Source organism: Chelmon rostratus, chromosome 4 (genome assembly GCF_017976325.1).
Source record: "Chelmon rostratus isolate fCheRos1 chromosome 4, fCheRos1.pri, whole genome shotgun sequence".
Classification (NCBI taxonomy): Eukaryota; Metazoa; Chordata; class Actinopteri; order Chaetodontiformes; family Chaetodontidae; genus Chelmon; species Chelmon rostratus.
This window is the reverse complement of record NC_055661.1, coordinates 108,926-129,917: the sequence shown is the minus strand read 5'-3', so window position 1 is coordinate 129,917 and position 20,992 is coordinate 108,926. Positions and strand designations below refer to the sequence as shown.

Genomic DNA, 20,992 nt, shown 5'->3' with positions numbered 1-20,992 from the left:
ACTCCAGTGTTTGACATTGTCGTTAAGTGCTTCCTGTTTCCTGTCAGGGTAAACGAGTGCACAACCACCGGGTTGTTGGCAGATGATTAACAGTCACGTCTCGATTTACTGATTTATTTATCGGGAACATGTTTTTAATGAAGCTTTGTACTCCACAGAGTTTGTTATCATGGTAAGACTCACAGAATAATGTTTTGAAATGCATGCTTGCATTAAGTAGAGTTCTGACTCGTTCTCAAACATTCTTTAAATGAATGGAGAGGTAGGGTCACGTTAAATTTCGCTGAAGGCAGTCTAATGTTTAATTTCCTATTGTCAAATGACACTAGATAGTTATTTGCAAATGATACACGACGATAAATGTGCTTTATTTTTTCAGAAAGGAAACATACTTTTCACTTCAGCATGTTTTGGCAATGGTAACCGTTAGCTACATGCGACATTTACATTAGATTTTCTGTGTGTGGGAAATGGTGGTCGTGTGAATGAATGGCCGAACAGGACCAGATCAGGTTGGCTGTCGCTGTCACCACTCCGTGCACAGACTGCAGGGCTCGTTCAGACTTCACTGCTCCACACTCAAATTCCTCAGCTCAACTCGAACAGGACGTCAGTGGTGCGCTGTGGTCGGCAGAGATATGAGAGGCAGTACCCCGTGATCCTGGTCCGGCCTGATGGATCTACAGTCAACATCAGATACAAAGAACCCAGACGGATTCTCATGGTTAGTGCACCACCTCATTCACTCTCTGCTCTGTTTCTATATAGGGCTTTTCGGTAATTTATGAGAAATTAAATTCAAACGTGTCATTTGGAAAAATCCGAGTTAAAAGAAAATTCAATTGGCAACATTTTTTAAAATGTTTTTGTCCGTTCTCCTTGCTTATTGTGTAATGACTGACAAACTGCATTTTAAACAGCAGTTTTTGATAGAAAAAAAATATTTGGGATTTTCATTGGGATCTGGAACAACACCAAAATACACACAGTGTTAGAGAATCATAAGATAAATGTGCCAGTTTTTTTTTTCATTTAAGCAACCTTAACCCAACCATATACTGACATCTAACAGATGCAAAGCACCAAAATCATAACCTGCATTCAAGATAATAACATGTACTGTTCGTATATCAGAAGAGTCCATGAGTCTGTTCATTTGTATTTATTGTTTTGTAAATTTATTGGTGTTTCTTCGTGTGTTTTAAAAGATGCCAGTCAATCTGTCCACTCTGTCTGAGGAAGAGCGTCGAGCTCGACAGAAAAAGAGAGAAGTGAAGAAGACGAAAAAACAGGCCGCAGTCCATTATGAAGATGACTTCAGAGCTGATAAATACAGCCACTTCTGGAAGAAAAAATAATGTCTTTATATGGGATTGTAAAGCACGTCTGGGGCATCATCCCTTAAAATCTGACTGTCACTCATTCTCCAAGTTTCCATTTGTATAGAATATGTTTGCCTTGGATTTTTTTCATGGCAAAAAAGTTATTCATCCAAAAGATTTAATTGTGGGATTTGAAAACCTAGACTAATGACATTTGTATGGCAGGATGACTGACTGAACACCATGTGTAGCAGGTGTTACTTAGTAGTACTTTGCCTTGAGGGTTACTTTTCTTGAATTGTAAATAACGTATTAAAGCTGGAGACCATAACAATGTTAAGGCTGTGTGTCCATGGGGTGAATTTTCATAAAACACACCAACTTGTTTCTTCTCCAATTTCTGCTGTTGGAAAATGTTGATGGGCTTGATGGTCACATGCCCTGGTTGATATTAAAGAAGACAGTGGCAGCATACTGTCACTGAAATGTTGCATCAAGCAGCAGCATTTCAGTTCTCTAATCTTAGGTGACATGTTAAATAAATCCTCCATTCAAAAACCTTTTTGGATAATTCCTTCCTTGGAGCATTGACTTAACATTTACAAAATGTTGTACACTGAATCTTTATAACATACTAAAAGCATGTTGGTAGCAGAAGTGGGCCATTGTAATCGTTGGAACATAAGGCACTTAGTTACACACTTCATAAACACCCAGTAACAGAAGTATAAGCCTGTTCTGGTTCTGATGCCTTAAAAACAGAAAGCAATCATTTGAAAATCCCTTTCAGCCTGTATTAAATTGAACACAGTACTGATATAAAATCTTTAATGTTCAAACTGATTACTTTTTTGTTTTTGTAAATATGCATTCATTCTGAATTTGATAACAGCAACACCTTAAATATCTGAAACATTTCAGGAGTAAACAGGTTAATTGGTAACAGGTAGCAGTGTCATGATTGGCTATAAAAGAGACATCCTCGAATGGCCCAGTTGTTCATACGTAAGGATGGGGCAAGTTCCCGCTGTTTTTCACCACTTTGTGAAAAACAGCGGGGGCAAATAGTCCACCAGTTTAAGAACATTTCTGTATGCACAGTTACAAGAAATCCAGGGATATCAAAAGATCTGAAGAGGTAACAATGAAAAACATAATTGAATGCCTGTGACCTTCAGTCCCTCAAGCAGCACTGTGTCAAAAACCAACTACATTGGAATATCATTGTTGCCTAACAGTTTATCACTGTATTTACAAATACAAGTTAAGACTCTACCATGCAAAACCAGAATCTTAACCATATATCAACCACATCCAGAAATACAAGCTACTTCTCTGAGCCCAAGCGGAGTCTGAGATAACTGACACAAAGTAGAAAAGTGTGAGCTGTGGTCTGATGAGTCCACATTTCATTTGTTTTTGGAAATCCTGGACGTTATGTCCCCTGAGCTAAAGAGGAAAAACAACACCCTCATTGTTACTAGTGCAGCATGGTGTGGTATAGGTAACCTATCTGAGAAGGCACCATAATTGCTGAAAGGTACATCCAGGTTTTGCAGCAACATATGCTGTCATCCAGACAATGACTTTTTTAGGGACTTACCCACTTATTCCAGCAAGACAATGCCAAGCCACACTCTGCATGTCACAACAGTGCACTGAAAGCATATAAAGACAGTGCACTTGAAGCAGTTTTAAGACTTTCAAACACGATATGGGATACAGGTATTATCCCATCAATAATGACGCAGTCAGTTATAGTGCCAATGCTAAAACAAATTAACATCACAGTTAGGCAAGACCATGGATGGATGGTAACAGAAAGACTAACACACTCTGTAGAGAGTAAAGATGTATTTTTTACCCATCAAAGTGGATTTTTTTAAAGGGAGAGGGATGATGGACTCTGTCTTATGTCTGGAATCAGCTCAAGCCAGTAAGGAAATAGTGACTGCTGTATTTTTTGAAGTTAAAAAAGCATATAATGGTCTGGAAAGAGGGACTCTCAAAATCTAGATTATTTCAAAAACAAAATGCAAGCAGCAATAGACAAAGTGGAAGAATGGGCAAACAAATGGGAATTGAAATTTTCAGCTGCTAAAGTCGTATGCTTCACTAAACACCATTAAATTAAATGGTGAAATACTCGAACAGTTTAAAGTGGTTTAAGTGTTTGATGAAAAGCTCACCTGGTGCCAACATATAGACAAAATTAAAAACAAAGTGCAAACATATCAATAATATACTGCAATGTCTGTCAGGGCAAGATTGGGGAGCAAGCAGAACATCTTTATTACATATCTACTGTCCTTTTATGAGGGCTGTCGTGATCTTGCCACGTCTGATTTATGTTGATTCTCCTTTGTGTTGTCATAGTCCTTTTGTCACGTCCTGTTTTATTTTAAAGGTTCATGTTGTTTCTTCGTTGGCTTTACTTCCTGTGTTTTCCTGCCTTTATGATTGTCTGATCTGTTTCACCTGTGTGTCATTAGCTGTCCTCCCTCATTAGCTGTCCTCCCTTGTGTCTGTGTCTTCCCCCCAGTCTTTGTCAGGTCGTTGTCTGAGAAATCTTGCCGTTGTACCATGCAATTAGTGAGTGTTTTTCCATGTGTTGTCTTTGTTCATGTCCATGCCTCGTTTCATGTAAGTGTTCCACCGTCTTCACTGTTGTCTATGTTACTTTTCCAGGCGGGGGAATTCCGATGTTTCTCTGTCAGGCGCATTAGTTCAGGTTCATTCATATATTATCATATGCATTAACGTCGTGAATAGTTATGGGGACATGTAGTGGCGATAACTGTGTTTCCTCCAGACATTTTTGCAGGTGCATGGTTCAGACCACATCTGATTGGTTGGGAAAATAAAAATAAAAAAACGACTTGCATGGGTGACCCGATAGGGATTTTGTACATTTGTCAATGCATGTCATTCCCCTACTCTCCTCTCCACGTTTACTGTCTCTCCTCACTGTTCTCTCGAATGAAGGCAATGCCTAAAAAAGCAACAGAAAAAAAAACAAGTTGCCTTCCACTCTTATGAAAGTATGGTAGGCTAAAAAATATAGTAAATAAAATAAGTAAAGGCTAAAAAGTCATGATAAAACTATATATTACTATATACTATATTTTCCCTAACTGGAAGGCTAGTAACTAAGAAATAAAAAGCCTGTCCCAAGTTACTGTATGTATCCATGTGCTTATTTAAGCAATCATTGTATGTATTGAATGTATAATCATTGAAGTTTATGTGCATGGTATCACATTTGCTTGTACTGACTCCTGTCCCTCCAGTGTCTGTCCAGACTCCTCTGGTCATCCTCCTTCACCTCAGACCTCTATATATCTCTCCTCTAGTCAGACTGCAGCTTCCAGCTCTGACAGAACTACAACCAGCCTGAATTTTTGTTTGCCTTGTCTGTATGCACTCTTTGCATTCATCAACATGTACATAAGGCAAACATATTGGGTGTTATGTGTGATTTGATCAAATGCATTGAATTATAAGCGCAATAAATGCTTATAGTAGTCTCATAAAGGGTATCTATTTCATTATACTAACCTCAACAGTGTCACTATAGTAACCTTGAATTATAAGCACAATAAATATCTTGTAAAACCTAAATAAAATACATTTTATGTTTTCCAAATAAATAAAACATTTAAAAGAATTTAATATAGATTATAAATCATAAAAAAATAAAAAGAGCAAAAAACTAGACAATAAATTTGAGTTAACTGAGAAACTCAATACTGAATGACCTCCAATCAACTGAAACTGTTACGCATATAAAGTGAACAGAATTACAGCATCTAAAAAAGACAGTGCATGACATTCTAAAATTAACATCTCAACCAGTGACGTGTGTAACCCATATGAGGTTGATAAGCTTGTTTTGTGGAGGAGTGCAATTTCCCGCCAGCCACTGGGTGGTGCACGCGCTACAGGGAGAGCCTCTGTTCACCCTCTTCGGGTGAGGACGTTGCCTAGGGAACGCGTAACAAGCCTCTGAGAACTCCTGGGTGAAACATGGTGTAAAAGTCGAGTTTGGAGTGAGACGCTGCTGTTAGTGATCCTTAACTCCGATTGGTTTTTTGCCCAGACCGGGTTTTTCGGGACCTGAACTTATCCAGTGGCGAGCCAGCAGAGAGAGAAGACGCAGACTGTAGGGGAACCGACAACGCGGTGTGGCCAGCCGCATGATTCCTCTGCAGGAGACAGCGTCATTGAATCCTTTCTCCATTCATGAACAGATAAGAACACATCAGAAGAAATCTACCCGGGTAGTTCGAACATAGACATCACAAAGAAAACACACACACATGCACAAGAGATCTTCGCTCTTTCTCATAGAGGAGCAGTGCACACTGGACGTTGAACATTGCTCTTAACTGTTTCTTGTTTTGAGGAAGTCTCCAAAGGGGACACTATTATTTAATTTTATTCATTTTATTTTCTTGGGGCCCATTTATTGTGCGAATGTGCACATTAGGAAGCCGGCTTAGGTAGGCAGGGTCTGTGAATTTATGCTTATATGTCTTGTTTTATTCTTTGTACAATATATTCAAAAAAATCAAATCACTCAGCTGTGTTGTGTTTGATTATTCTGCTGATACCCACTTTCAGGCTCTGTAGCCGTTCCTAGATCTCACTGATACTGGTTAACATTATATTATTATTAACATACTAATCTGTGGTGAACGTTACACGTGCATCATATCAAATACCATTTAAGCATAAATATAGCTCAAGTGAAAACCCGTCTTCCATTAGTAAGTTTTACACACATATAGTGACATCATGCAAGTCCAAAGGTTGGAGTTTGCAAAATTCTCTCCATCATGTATTGTTTGAAGGCTTCATAGGAAGAGTGCAGTGGCAGGCGGAGTACAAGAACACAGGTGTTTGCTTCTGGGAAGATTCTGCTGCCCTCACGAAGGAACTGAATTCTGAACTCTCCTCTCGGTTGCTCGTCAACTTCTACTGGGCCACAATTCAAAGCATCCTCTGCCTTAGTGTGACAGTGTGGTATGGCAGCAGCACGGCAGAGAAGAGGAAAAAACTGGCACGGGTGGTTAAAACTGCACAGGGCATCGTGGGCTGCCCCCTTCCTGACCTAGACTCTATATATGAAGGCCGGGTCAGGAAGAGGACGAGATCCATCGCCACGGACCCCAGCCATCCGGGCCACAGACTGTTTGTACCTCTTCCATCAGGAAAGCGGTACAGGAACATCTGCACCACCACCAACAGACTGAGGGACAGCTTCTTCCCCAGAGCAGCCCCTCACTGGAGTGAGAGACTGTGAGGACTGTGAACCACTGCACACCGCACTTTACACCTACACCTCCACCTCCACCTGCACCTTCTGTGTACTTAACATTCAAGTACACACACACACTTAACTCAATTACATACATTTTAGTATATTGGCACATTTCATTTTCATTGGCATATTTTATTGTCCACTAGTATAATTTATTCTGTCGGTACATTTCACTGTGTATATTTTATTCTGCTTGTATATTTTATTCTGTTTGCACATTTCACTTCCATATTTTATTGTTTATTGTTTAGTATATTTTATTGCCTTAGTATATTTTCATTCTGGTATATTTTAATTGCTTTACGAATATTTTTATTGCATGTTTGTTTATTTTATTTTATTGTAGTTATCTTTAATTTTATTCTTTCTAATCTTCTTATCTTTCTTACTATCTGTTCCTAACATGGGGGTTGCATGCTCAATGACAAAGACTCTTGAATCTCTCTTGAATTTTGAATTTGTGGACTGTGTGGAAATCCCAGTGGAGGAACTGTTGAGGCTCCAGATGTGAACTCCAATACCTTCTCAAATGTGACTGGACTGCATTCTCCTTCTGTAACACAAGAAAGTGGTGAGAAACGGTAATTCAGGGGGCAACAGGGAGTTATAGTTCAGGTTGAGCAGGGAGAGTTCAGCATCCTGACAGCCTGGTGGATGAAGCTGTCCCGCAGTCTGCTGGTCTTGGCCTGCAGGCTCTGCAGTCTCCTCCTTGATGGCAGCAGGCTGAAGAGGCTGTGTGATGGGTAGGTGGGGTCTCTCGCAATGCAGAGGGCTTTGCGAGTGAGGCGGGAGGTGTAGAGGTCGTCGAGGGAGGGGAAAGAAGCACCGACGATCTTCTCAGCTGCTCTCATGATGCGCTGGAGGTTCTTCCTGCAGGATGTGGAGCAGGCACCATACCACACGGTGATGCTGCTGGTCAGAACGCTCTCGATGGTGCCTCTGTAGAAGGTGTGCATGATGGGGGCCGGGGCTCTAGCTTTCCTCAGTTTGCGGAGGAAGTAGAGGCGCTGGTTCCCAAATCCATGTTATTACCACTAAAGGAATGTGATCAATCTGAAGTGAATGGTTCCTGTGAAGAATACAGTTACATACTTACTATGTGCTGTCACTGATAAAAATGAAAAACTGAATGGTAGAGTTTTACTCTCTAAAGCAGAGGGGATATCTTGAGCTGTATATGTGTCCTTATCACTTGCAATGCCTACTGCAATATACAAAAATAATAGACAATACTTTATTCAATTTTCTTTGGAAGAACAGATCTCATTATTTGAGGAAAGATATTCTATGTAACATAAGAAGGGATGGTGGTCTTGAGGCACTAACTTTTGAAACATTCGATAATACTTTCAAAGTACAATGGTTAACTAATTTGATCTAAGAAAAGACAATTTATTCTCAAACATACCTTTAACTCAGTTGGTGGTCTAAAATTCCTGTTAAAGTGTGATTATTGTCATGTCTCGTCAGATGTGTTAATGTGTTTTGTTCACGAGCGTCATGTCTTGTCTTGCACTTCCTGTTTTATTGTGAAACCTAACTCTCCTCTCGTTTCAGGCCCTTGACTTCCCGGTGTGTTTCCCCTTGTCTGATTGTCTCCACCTGTTCATTATTACCTTGTGTATATATAGTCCGCGTCTCCCTTTGTCCTGTGCCAGATTGTCTTGTGCCTTGTCCTGTGCTTGCCTTGCTATCTAGCGTTCCATGATCCTTGTCTTCTGTGTCCCTGTAAGTCTAGTTATTAGCATAGTTGTACCTTTTGTTTGATACTTTGTTATCTAGCCTTTTGATTAATCCAGTATTGAATTGTTTGTTTGCTACTTTGTTATCTAGCTTTTGTGATTAGTCCTGCTTTGCCTCTTTTGTTTGATACTTTGTTGTTGAGCCATTTTTGAGCCTAGTCTGGTTATCCTTAGCGTTTTCATTTGTACTTTGATTACATTACCTTGTTTGCATTCTGTGATTTATCCTGAGCTCTTTGAGTTAATACATTTTCCTTTATTTTGAAACCTTGCTGAGTTGTCTGTGGTCTGCATACTGAGTCCTAAAACTTGTGCCTCCAGGCTTGCCAATTATAAGATTGAAAAATTGCCTGTGAAACTGGCACATTTCATAAACAAGCGCTGCTGGCCTGGAAAATGGTAATTTCTCGCCAACTACGTACCACATCTGGAATAACAAGAATATTCAACATAAAAATAAATCATTGTACTATAAATATTGGGTTGAGAAAGGCATTGTATAGATAGATAGATATACTTTATTTATCCCAAGATGGGAAATTGCAGTGCAGCAGCAGCATTACACACAGTGAAATAAGTGAAAAATTCTGAAATAAGACTATAAAGACCAAACTATAAAATATCATAATAGCGAGCAGTAAAAAGATTATATACATAATAATAAAATAGTAAACAGTAGTACTGAAAAAGTATTGCACAAAAAAGAATAGCTACAGCAAATGGCAGTGTGTAGAAAATAAAGTCTACTGTGATAATATCGTGTATTAGTCAAACAACTTGTGAATGCTGAGGGACAGTTACTGAGGTATGGTGAATTCCTTGATATATTCAAGTTGCCAATTACCCCAAAGGAATATGTAGTATACTCTGATGCCATAACGAGGAGTGTGCTGCAGCTGATCAGAGGATCAACCACTGAGGCCTCCATGGCAGATCCACTCAGCAGTGGTTTGTTTCTTGGTGTTCATGACAATACTAAAAGTAAATGTTTGAACAAATGTAAAAAAAATGTAACAAACAAACAAATGTATCAAATGAAAGGATCAAAGTAATTGTCAAATCAGCTGAAAAGTACCTTGATGTGAAGGGGCTGAGTTGTGAAGATGTTAAAGACACTCTTAATGATGGTGCCCAACCATCACAGACAGTGGATCAGTGGATCCTCTTGATCTTACTGCAGTAAATGCAAGAAGTTTATTTGCGAATGGACAAGAATTTAAATATATTGATAATTTGAGAGAGAGACCTAATGTTGTTTGTATTCAGGAAACATGGCTAAAACCACAGTTGGATTTTATTATGAAGGGATATGTTGCAGTTAGAAGAGACAGGGCTGTCAGGCTGGCACACAATTAGGACTCAGATGCAGAGACTTGATCGAACACAGCTTTTATTAAGCACGAAATCCCAGACCTCTTCAATGAGCAAAGGAATCAAGAGCTATGAAATTGTCTAAGATATATATATATATATAGTGATAACTATATTCACCATAATGCAGAAAATATCTAAGAAAGGAAAACAAACAACAGAAAATGCTCTAACTGAGGATGATATCAAAATAACCGAAACACTATGAAAAACTTCTGCAAACTGAAATCGCTCCTGAGGGAGGAAAAACACAACAGACTACAGAAAACAAAACCTGACTGGAAAATTACTCAAAAATAAAAATCACTCTAAGAAAACAGAGGAATACAATCGCTAAATAAGAAAAGTCTAACAAACAAAAAACTCTTAATGAGGACTACGAAACGGCTTAGCAAAGAGAAAAGCAAAACGACTAAATCTGAACTATTTAAGTTACAAACAAAAAACACTCACAAAGAGGACTAAAGTACACAAGGACGAGATACTGTGGCTATGGGAACAGGACAAAGACAGGCATGGGTCAATCGGCTCTCGGACTAAGACACACTGGCACAAGACAAGGGAGATGCATACTATTTAACACATGGAGGGTAATCAGGAACAGGTGGAGACAATGGGTAATCAGGACGGACACACCGATGACACAGGAGGATGGGCAAGTGCTCTGAAACGAGAGGCGAGTTAGGCTTTCAAAATAAAACAGGAAATAACGATACAAAAACCCAAGACGAGACAAACCTCACCACGATGTGACAAGGGCATCTGGTAGAGGGAGAGGAGTTGCAACATTCATACAGAATGGAATAAGATAGAAAATTATACAATTAAACACAAATCATGAAGCAATTGTGGTTAGGATATGGACAGACAAGGGTTCTATAGTTATAGTTAATTACTATAATCTATAATTACTATAATCCATGTCACAGAGGAGTCCAGACCAAAGTGGTTTCCATTGGGGTTGGAACACAATGGACTCAGTACTGTGTTTAAAGTCAGACATCAGGGAAGCACAGACCAATAAGGAAGTGGTGATAACTGTCTTCTTTGATGTTGAAAAAGCATGCGACATGCTCTGGAAAGAAGGTCTTCTCATTAAATTAAAATCGCCTGGAATTGGTGGGAGGGCATATAAATGGGTTTTGGATTTTTTAATCAATAAGAAAATACAGATAAGAGTAGGAGCAGAATACTCCAGTATATATGAGGTACAGAATGGTACTCCACAAGGTAGTGTATTGCTATTCAAAATAATGATCAATGATATATTTTCTAAGGTAGAACAAAATGTAAGGAAATCTTATGTATGCTTGTAGGCTTTGTGGGCAAGAGGCCGCAATGTAGCTCATGTGGGTGGGAAAATAAAAGCTGCAATACTAGAGGTGGAGGGGTGGGCAAGTAAAAGGGGGTTTAGATTACTGGTGAAAAAAACACAATTGATCTGCTTTTCAAGATGACATAAAATTACCCCACTCTCATTAAAACTGTATGGACAACAACTTGAACAACTTGACATTCATCAGGATGTATACACAGTCTACATGGCAGGAAAATTGGGACATCAGTGAAACCGGAAGGCACAAACACAAAGACATGTTGGTGATGGGAGGAAGGTAGGCTTTAAACATAGGAAAGAAAGAACATTGTACCATGTCTGAGAATAGGTCATAGGTCACAGCAGAACATGTAGTGCTTAACTGCAGGAAATATGATATCCAGAGGAAAAAGGTTTGTCAGTCATTTAGGGAGGAAAAACACCACGATTTACACTAACAGGGATTCTGGGGAAATCAGCAGGCAAGATACAATATTACATTGTTAAGTTCATTAAAGAAACTGAGTTGAATAACAGTATCTTTTTTTCTGCCTAACCTCGTCCACACTCCAGTCCAGTTGGTGGCGGTAATGCACAATAAGTTGGTTTGCCATAAACCTCACAGAAGAAGAAGAAGAAGTAGTAGTAGTAGAAGAAGAAGCCGTCTCTCGCGAGAATTCCATTTGTTATCTTGCGTCCTTGCTAAGTTCGAAATGGGGTACTGGGATAAACCAGAGGGCACAGACTGTGTCGAAAAAACATGGATCATAACCAAACTGGGCACGGCTTTGGGTAAATATCAGCCATGATAAAATCATATAGATGCAGGGTGTTGCGCTGGTCCTAGAAATTTAAGTAACTGTTAACCTACAGTAGTATTTTTCTAATGCTAACGTTTTTTTAGCTAACAGGTTAGTCCACGGCTGGTATGAATTACGCTGTTTAGGTTACAACACAACGCTTAGCTTAGCTTAGTTTGTTTTACTTTATTTGCGCGAATTAGACTACGGAGGAGTCTTGCAGTCAGTGTTCCCTCAAGTAACAAACAGTGAATCTGAGTTTTTCTTCACGGTTGTCGCTGACAGAGTGTGACTTGTACCGTTAAATCCTTATTGCACAGTTTGGCAGCTGAATTTTATCAGTATGCCTGAGCTAATGTAAGGGCAATTGTTATCAAAACCTAAATATTCTTGTCGTCACTAAGACTATTAAATACCACCTCAGTCTCGATTTGGTTTCTGGTCGGTATTTGCCAACTCTATTTTAGCGTGTGGGTCTACTCTCCAACGGTGCCGGGATCCTTCCAGTGGCGCTGGCAAGTAGTAGTAGCACGGCAGTCGGAGTCTGTGGTACTTGTGAGACGCCTCCCTCGACCTGCTGTGAAATAGGGCGGGGACAAATTTCTGTGCATGGTTTATTTTCCACCAAGGAGGTTATGGTTTCGCATGTTTAGCTAGATTAAAGGGAACAAAAGTACACTTTATACACTTAAATAACAATTACTTTTATAGTATTTTTTTTACAGTCGCTTACAATAATGTGAAACAGATAATCCATTTTGTTATTCTTAAAAACACACACACAGGCTATGTAATCAATATAGGCAGGATAACATTTCTCTACAGTTATTTAGCATAATCATGTCAAATTTGGAGAAGTGACAGGATATCCCAGACCTGAGAGACACGTAGCTAGCGACAGAGTATGGTTTGCTGCTATTATTTTGGTACTGATGGATAAAAGGCCTGCAGTAGCTGATTTAGGCCTTCAGCGTCATACATTTCAAAATCTGTTTTGATTGAGTTTAGTTTTAGGGTTGATCGATAGACATGAGTCAAAAAATACTGTGACTCCACCTCCTCGCCCAGTGTCTCAAGGAATGTGAGTATTAATATGACGGGGGAAGTACCATCATTTAGGCTAACATATTTTTGACACAGGCAGGTTTCAGGATGATTAAATAAATCCATATTCTATTCTGATATTAAATCATTTAGTAATATGGAGGGCTGTATTCATAAACATTCTGAGAGTCCTCTCAAAGAGCTCCTAACTTGGTGATTTAGGCAAATTCTCAGAGCTACTCGACTAAAACTTTTATCATAGTGAGGAGGAGTGGTTGACCCCATTGCTAGGCATGACACATGCTTTTAAAAGGTGGTTAATAAAAATACATGACATTCTTAGTGATAATGGACAGTGAAATCAATGGGCCAAATCATACAGTTTAGTTCCAATTAAGACATGATGTAATTATGAATGCCATTTTATAGCGAATCTCTTTGTTAAATTGATTCTAAGCCATATTTTAAAAGTCCTCCTTGAATTTGCAAAGTAACCTATATACATGTTGATAGTTGTTTTTTTGTTTTTGCTTTTACCATGCTGGTAATTTTACAACCCTACACAGACTGTTTGTACCGCTTCCATCAGGAAAGCGGTACAGGAACATCCACACCACCACTAACAGACTGAGGGACAGCTTCTTCCCCAGAGCTGTTAGAGCTATCACCCCCAGCAGCCCCTCACTGGAGTGAGAGACTGTGAGAACTGTGAACCACTGCACACAGCACTTTGACACCTCCACCTCCACCTTCTGTGTATTTAACACTTAAGTACGCACACACTTAACTAAATGGCCATCCATTTGCATTCACTATATACATTTTAGTATATTGGTACATTTCATTGGTATATTTTATTGTTTATATACATCTTTGTATATTTCAGCTGCTGTTGGTAAATTTCACTGGTATATTGTATTGTTTAGTATATTTTTATTGTCTTAGTATATTTTCATTTCTGGTATATTATTAATTGCATTTAGTCAAAGTCAGCTTTATTGTCAATTCTGCAGTATGTACACGACAAACAGAATCGAAATTGCGTTACTCTCAAATCTCTGTGACAAGACATATATTAAAAATAAATAGATAAAACTGTAGAATCTAAACAATGACACATCGTCTGGTGGTTTAACAACAATTTACGAATATTTTTACTGCATGTTGGTTTATTTTATTCTAGTATCTTAATTTTATTTTATAATCTTTCTTTTCTTATCTTGTTTCCAACATGGGGGTTGCAATGCAAATTTCATTGACATATCATGCTCAATGGCAATAAAGAAATCTTGAAATCTTGAAAAAGTTGGGTTGCTGTACAAAACATAGAAGAATGAAAGAGAATCAAAATGATATTGTCATTTAGAATGTGATACCAGGAACACATTTCCAAAAAGTTGGGACAGAGGCAACAAAAGACTGCAAAAGTTGTGAAATGCTAATAGAAAACACCTTGTGGAACATCTCAAAATTATTTAGGTTAATTGGCAATAGGTTAGTAACATGTATGCAAGGGACAAGGCTGAAAACCAACACTGGATGGCCACCATCTTCAGGCTTTCAGACGGCACTGGAATGAAAACAGACAAGATTCTATACTGGATATCACCTCGTGTGCTCAGGAACACTTCCAAAAACCATTGTCTGTGAACACAGTCGCTAAATCCACAAATGCAAGTTTAAACTCTACCATACAAAGAGGAAACCGTATATAAACCAGATCCAGAAACACTGCTGCATTCTCTTGTCCCGTGGTGTGATGAGTCAAATATTTGAAATTCTTTTTGGAAATCATGGACGCTGTGTCCTCGGGGTTAAAGAGGAGAGAGGCCACCTGGCGTCTGGGATGGTATTAGTGCACATGGCATGGGTAACCTGCCCATTTGTAAATGCACCATTAATGCTGAATGATAGATACAGATTTTGGAGTAACATATGCTGCCAAGTAGATGATGTCTTTTGCAGGGAAGGCCTTGCCTATTTCCATTGAAAAATAATAGAGTTTTCCATTGAGAGTTGATGAAAACTGACTTTTTCTTGTTGATTTCGAGTTTGTTTGTGTCTTTATGTATTTTCAGGCCTAGTTGGTTCAGCCTATCACATAGTGGTTTTTCAGCCTGATTCTGCATTGGCAGCGCTACAGAGGGCTACCAGCACTACTGTTACCATGGGTAAATATTTCAAATATTTTGCTCAAATATTTTGTTCAAGTACACAGTTGTCTGGACTACTGTGTCATACTTCAGATCATAAGGTTTTAAGTCCCAAGCCCCACTGCTTCAAATCCCAAGGATAAAGTGAAAGATCTCTCATGTTGGATAAATCAGCAACCTTGCAAATTTATCTAATTGTTCCAAGGACCATATTTTTATAGTGGTGCTTAAAATGCACTTGATTACATTGTCATACCCGAAAATAAAGGACATCTATGATCACTATTATACCCAATAAGTCGGTATCTATTTAACAGTTCTGTGCTTCAGAAACAATTCATGTGACATTTTTTCTATTGTGCATGGATTTTTGCTTCTTAAGAAAGCCTAAAATCTTAACAGCCACCGAAGTAGCAGATATGTGATGTCATCAATTTGCAACACATACCATTTTCTTCTGGCATATTGTGTTCAAAATTAGTCAGTATACTGTGGTCATTACAGTGAATTAAAAATACTGGCAGCTTAAAGGTGGGATCAGCGATTCTTGAGTAAGATTTGTATTTGAACATTGCACTTGGGGTCTTGGTTGCTTTCGCTGTATCTGAATTATTGTCTTCCTGTTGCATTATCCTGAAAGTAAAGCTGAAAGTTTGCATTTCAACCTCATTGTTTCATTTAAAATCCAAAGTGCTACAGTACTTTGATGCATCATACATAATGCATAATTTTGACTGAAACATTTTTATCTAAATGTGTTCATGTGCTACTCTTTGGATTCTGCAATTTGCCTCAGATTTTGTAATACTGATATGGGTAAATGTCTGTGTTGTACTAGCCACCATGGGAGCCATCTTCGGAATGGCGACGTGTCTCAGTGCTCAGGCTCGTGAATCTCCAAATGACCCACTGAATTACTTCATTGGGGGCTGTGCCTCTGGGATCTTCCTGGGAGCCAAAAGTAAGTGTCAGTCTTAGCAGAGGAGGCACTTGGTAACAACCTTTTGATTGAAATGTGTTTATTGGTTGGTGTGGTCATCTGATCTGATCTCAAAAAAACTGGCAGGTTGCTGTTGGAAAAGGAAGACTAATATTGATGATAGAAATAAAAATATTTTATTTTTATATATTTAATGGTTAACAGATTAGTAAAACTACCAGTAAGTACAGTAAGAGCACCAACAGCAGCTCTATAGTTATATCTATGAATTCATAAAACAAAAATGGCACATGTATGAATCTGGATGATGATGAAAACTTTGTGCAGTTTTTTCTTTTACTTTTTCTTCATTAGCGAGAAGGCTTCTTTTCCTTTTGTTAATTATCCATTCCACATGACTGTTGTGGTTACCATTAGCCCTATAATATCACCCTTAGCCTCAAAAGGACGTCAGATTTTGTGTCTGCAGCCTTTCACAATCTAATTAGGCTAGAAATTTGATTTAGAACATTTAGAACTCATTTAATTCGTCCTTCTTATGTATTCTGTTTTTAAGTAATAAACACAGCTTAAAGATTAAAGATGAGATGATAGTTAGATTCTACGATTTATTTAATAATTAAATGACTTAAAAAAATTGAAAATCATGACCCATCCAGGCAGAATGTTACTGAATGCAAGATGCTTATTAACGGTGTTCTAACAGGCCAAGCAGTTGGGGTGCACGATTAAGGAAATCTCACGATTCTATTCTGATTCTAGTTAGAGCGTTAGTGCCACTCTAGGTGCTTTCTTCAAGGCCTTCACAACATTTACTTTAGTTTTTTGGTAAAGCTGAGGCACTGCTTTCTCAGTAAAAATGCGAGGAGATGGTATAACATACCTGGGCTTATTTGTGTGCATCATGTGCTAAAAGCCTTCATTGTCAATGACGCTGTAGGAATGCAGGTCTTTTGAAATGAAATAAATATAAATAGCTATAAATAGCTTTAAAGCTATTTTCTTTGCCCTTTCTAAGTTGGTTGGAAGTTTAGAACATTGCTGCAGAGTGTGTTGGTTTGCCGTTGGGCTGGGTTGTTGTTCCAAATCCATCTCTGGATGATGGCGTATCATGAGTCCTCAAATTTGTGGTGCTTCTGAAATATGTCACCTTGTCACCTTCACTTTGCAGCGCTTGCATACTACATTAGTCTTGTCAAGCTCATTCTTCCCACATGGATGAAAATGGGTGTGGCGTCATAGCGCTAACAATGGATTTAGCCAATTAACACAAGGAAGGAAAACAATGGAAAAAAGAATGGGCCTAAATCCTACCTGAACACTGTGAGAAACTAGTTTCTTCATACAAGTAAAGTCTTATAAAATACAGTACATACCTGTCAACATTGGGATATGAAAATAAGGGAACATTTCTGGTGCCCCACCTTGATATATCCCACCGCCATTACCACTGCCCACATACCCCTTACATTTAGGCTAAGGTACACACAGAAAATCCCCAAATTACCACTTGCTTTAAAATATCAGAGCAACAAAAATTGGGTTAACTTGTTCCTACATTTAATGAGTGGCAGTGATTGTGATTTTGAGAGAGGCTACTGGCAAGTGAGACAATTAGTAGGAGAGGGTGATTTAGAAAATAGATGGGAAAGATGGCCTAAATACAGTCACTCTGTGCCTCTTGGGCAGGGGTGGTAAACTTTTTGACTTGTGGGCCACAAAGGGTATTAAAATATGACAGGGGGCCGGACCAGGAGCAGATGGATGGAGTGTTTTGGTAATCCACCTCATAAGAGAAAATAAAATATGTGATATGTAGAAAACATGTGCTTTAATTTCACTTGAAAATGAACAAAAGCATTACAACAAAATATCTGTCTTTGAAGTCCCACAGAATTTAGCCATTTATTGAAATTACTCTCAAAACACTGACAATTAAATGAATGAAATACAGCGTTTGTTGATTACTAACAGTTATTATTTTAAAGCACTGAAAGTTCTGTTATCCTTCAGGATATCATTATCATCACTCTCCTCCTCAACAACGACCAGCGCCAGTATGCGGAGCACATTATATTTGATCATGCATTTGCGCACTGTTTATTTTGAGAACATATGTGCACCTGCGCACCACATATGGGCACCCCTTAACAGAAGCGACATACATGTATAACACGTAAGGCTTATCGAACAGATTATTTTCAAATGCATTTTTTACATAACAAAACGGAGAAACTTACTTTTAATTTCAGTTGGAACAGTGTTGTTGGTCTCCTTTTTTAGCCGGCACATCAAAGTTAGAGTTTGCCACAGTCTCTTGGAATATCAGGCAGACAGCAGTTGATCAGTGTTCGGTAAAAAAATATTTAGTTGTCCACTCCTTATTAAAAACTCATTCTCTGTCCACTTTTCTTTTCTCTGAGAGTCAAAGAGTAAAGCGCAAACGTGGAGTAATATGCCGCAGCTCAACAAAGCTCAGTGTATTCAGAGTGGAAAAAAGCCAAATTGCAGGGGAATAAAGCATTAACAAGGTTTATTAATGTTATTTCTTCAAGTTCGGCTGGCCGGATTAAAAAACGTAACAGGCCGCATATGGCCCCTGGGCCGTAGTTTGCCCATGCCTGCTCTCGGGTGAGCTTATCCCTGGCAGATTCTCCCTCTGTGTGAAAATCTGTGTGGCATATTATACAAAGAACATGACTTTGACCAATGTTGCTCTTCATTAACAACAGGTATTCCCATTTGGTAGATACTTCCACAAACTTTAAGCCTTTTTGGCACCTGCTGTATTCAAGGGGAATTTGGTAAATACACCAAATATGGATATGCCTCCCACCAGAACGGTAAAACGCAAGAGAATCATGGGAAAAACAGGAGGGTTGACAGGTCTGGAAACCCAATGAAAAAAAAGTTGAATACTTATTCCCCACAGTATTCACTGCATTGCTGTTAACCTGCTCTGAGAAACAGGGTGCCAGTACTGCTTTGCAGCCAATGCCCAATTATTTTTTATATGTACTGTCTATTTTCGGTTTTAATGCCGAGAAATTGTAAAAATTAAGCTAAGCTAACTGAAACCATTTTCTGTCTATCTGTCTCTCTCTAGCCCACAGTGCTATGACGGGTACGTCAGCGTGTCTGGGTCTGGGCACACTGGCCTTCTTCACAAAAGTCGGCAAGACGGAGGGCTGGAAGTTAGCTGGACCCCCCAAACTATGAGGAGGAAGATGTCTGTAAGCGGAACTAAATGTTGTAAAAAGAAGTCATGTAATAAAGGTCTCCTGAAAATGACAAAATAAACTCGAGTCAGTTTACTTGATTTCATCCTGTTGTTGAAAACAACAATGAATAACACAATTCCATCAGTATTGTAGTTATTGGAGGTCAAAGAAAAGGATTTTCAGAGCAATTCAGTCGTCAGTCACTCTATAGTTTTCCGAATATGCAAAATCAGTATCTATATCACAAAGTCTTCATTCAAATGCAACAAAAATTGACACAGACATAGTAGATAGTGGATATCAAGTGTTTCGAATGGTAGTCAGGTTGGTGAGCCTATCTTGCTATATTTGTACTGTATGCACTTGTTTTTCCTCTATTTTTTAAGGAAATGTCACCAAAGTACACCTGAAATAAGCAGAATGATTCCATCCATCCATCTATTTTCTTCTGCTTATCCGGGGCCGGGTTGCGGGGGCAGCGGTCTTAGCAGGGATGCCCAGACTTCCCTCTCCCCAGAAACTTCCTCCAGCTATTCTGGGGTAACCCGTGGCGTTCCCAGGCCAGCTGAGGGACATGGGGTGCATCTCATTTCTCAAAATTGTCGTGTCCTCGCTCGAACCAAAAGTACTTCTGGTTCACCATCTTGCCAGCCGTCCCAAAGCGCATATTGCAGCTGTGATGATCGAGAAGCTTTCTTTTAATGCATTGATGCTTTCAGTATTTAATTTGATCAGCGTCTCCAAATGGTCTGCCTTCTTCTCTATGCCATCAGCCCTTTCGTTTATTTTGTCCACCAGCATTCTCACAATGTCAGTCAGGGTTAACTCTGTTTTCTCCTGCTTAGCAGCCGGAGTTTGTTCAGCCTCAGGTGAGAGAGCCCCCTCACCTTCATGCAACTTCAGCTGGCTCCTCTCGACGTGGCAGATAGCAGAATGATCATTTTCAGAAATTTATCACCAACCATTAAATTGATGATGAATTTTTAATTGTTTTGAAGTTTTGTGATCAGAATCTCTGCCTTCTGTTTGAGATGTAGTGGCTGGGGAGGTGACTGATACCTTTCCATCTTTGACCTCTCCCCCATTATTTCAAGTGTCCCATAGAGTCAAAGCAATAAAGACATCAGAGCATTGTGGGCAGCTGTACAGGAAGTAGAGCAGTTGTCCACTTATCAAAAGGTCAATCCTTCAATCCCTCGCCCCTGCAGTCTACATGTTGAAGTATCCCTGGGCAAGATACTGACTTCATCATTTACATAAAATGTATAAAATGACCCAATAAATCCTACATTTATGCCCAGAGCCATTGTCCCACATCTGCCTTAACAAAAGAGCCTAAAATGCTTATTCAAGCCATACCAAATCGCTAAAAGGCGGAAATATATTAACAGATTTGATGTTCCTGGATCAATAATTTAATAAACCACAGAAAATTACAATGACAAATTAAATTGGTCTCAGTGTGCAGGTGGGGGTGACACAACTGTGCAGGGACCATCTACAAAGAACAAAAGCGAAAAAGATATACTACGAAAATATTCAATAACTTCACTGTTACACAGTGCAGCGTCACCAAAATTACTTCATGCATCACTGGTCTCTTGCTGGTCACACTACAACAATTTTTTTGGAACACTTTTCAACAACAACAATTTCAACAATTTTTTACAGCATTTTTTTTTTTCAAAAACTTTTTGCATAATATTGGAACAAATATTCAATACCTGTGTCCCCAAAATCACCTCACACATGAATGGTCTC

General features: G+C 38.9%; 2 protein-coding genes across 2 annotated transcripts; both read left to right on the top strand.

Moving 5' to 3' along the window:
- Window positions 1–36: 36 nt before the first annotated feature.
- Window positions 37–2,098, top strand: mrpl55 (mitochondrial ribosomal protein L55). The gene is made up of 3 exons (XM_041935927.1): window positions 37–172; window positions 502–724; window positions 1,209–2,098. The coding sequence occupies exons 1-3, from the start codon at window positions 129–131 to the stop codon at window positions 1,356–1,358; spliced, it is 417 nt and encodes a 138-aa protein (XP_041791861.1). The 5' UTR covers window positions 37–128; the 3' UTR covers window positions 1,359–2,098.
- A 9,635-nt stretch (window positions 2,099–11,733) lies between these two features.
- ndufa11 (NADH:ubiquinone oxidoreductase subunit A11) lies at window positions 11,734–19,299 on the top strand. The gene is made up of 4 exons (XM_041935534.1): window positions 11,734–11,865; window positions 14,996–15,088; window positions 15,909–16,031; window positions 19,117–19,299. Exons 1-4 carry the CDS (start codon window positions 11,787–11,789, stop codon window positions 19,227–19,229), a joined length of 408 nt encoding a protein of 135 aa, XP_041791468.1. The 5' UTR covers window positions 11,734–11,786; the 3' UTR covers window positions 19,230–19,299.
- The last annotated feature ends 1,693 nt before the right edge of the window (window positions 19,300–20,992 follow it).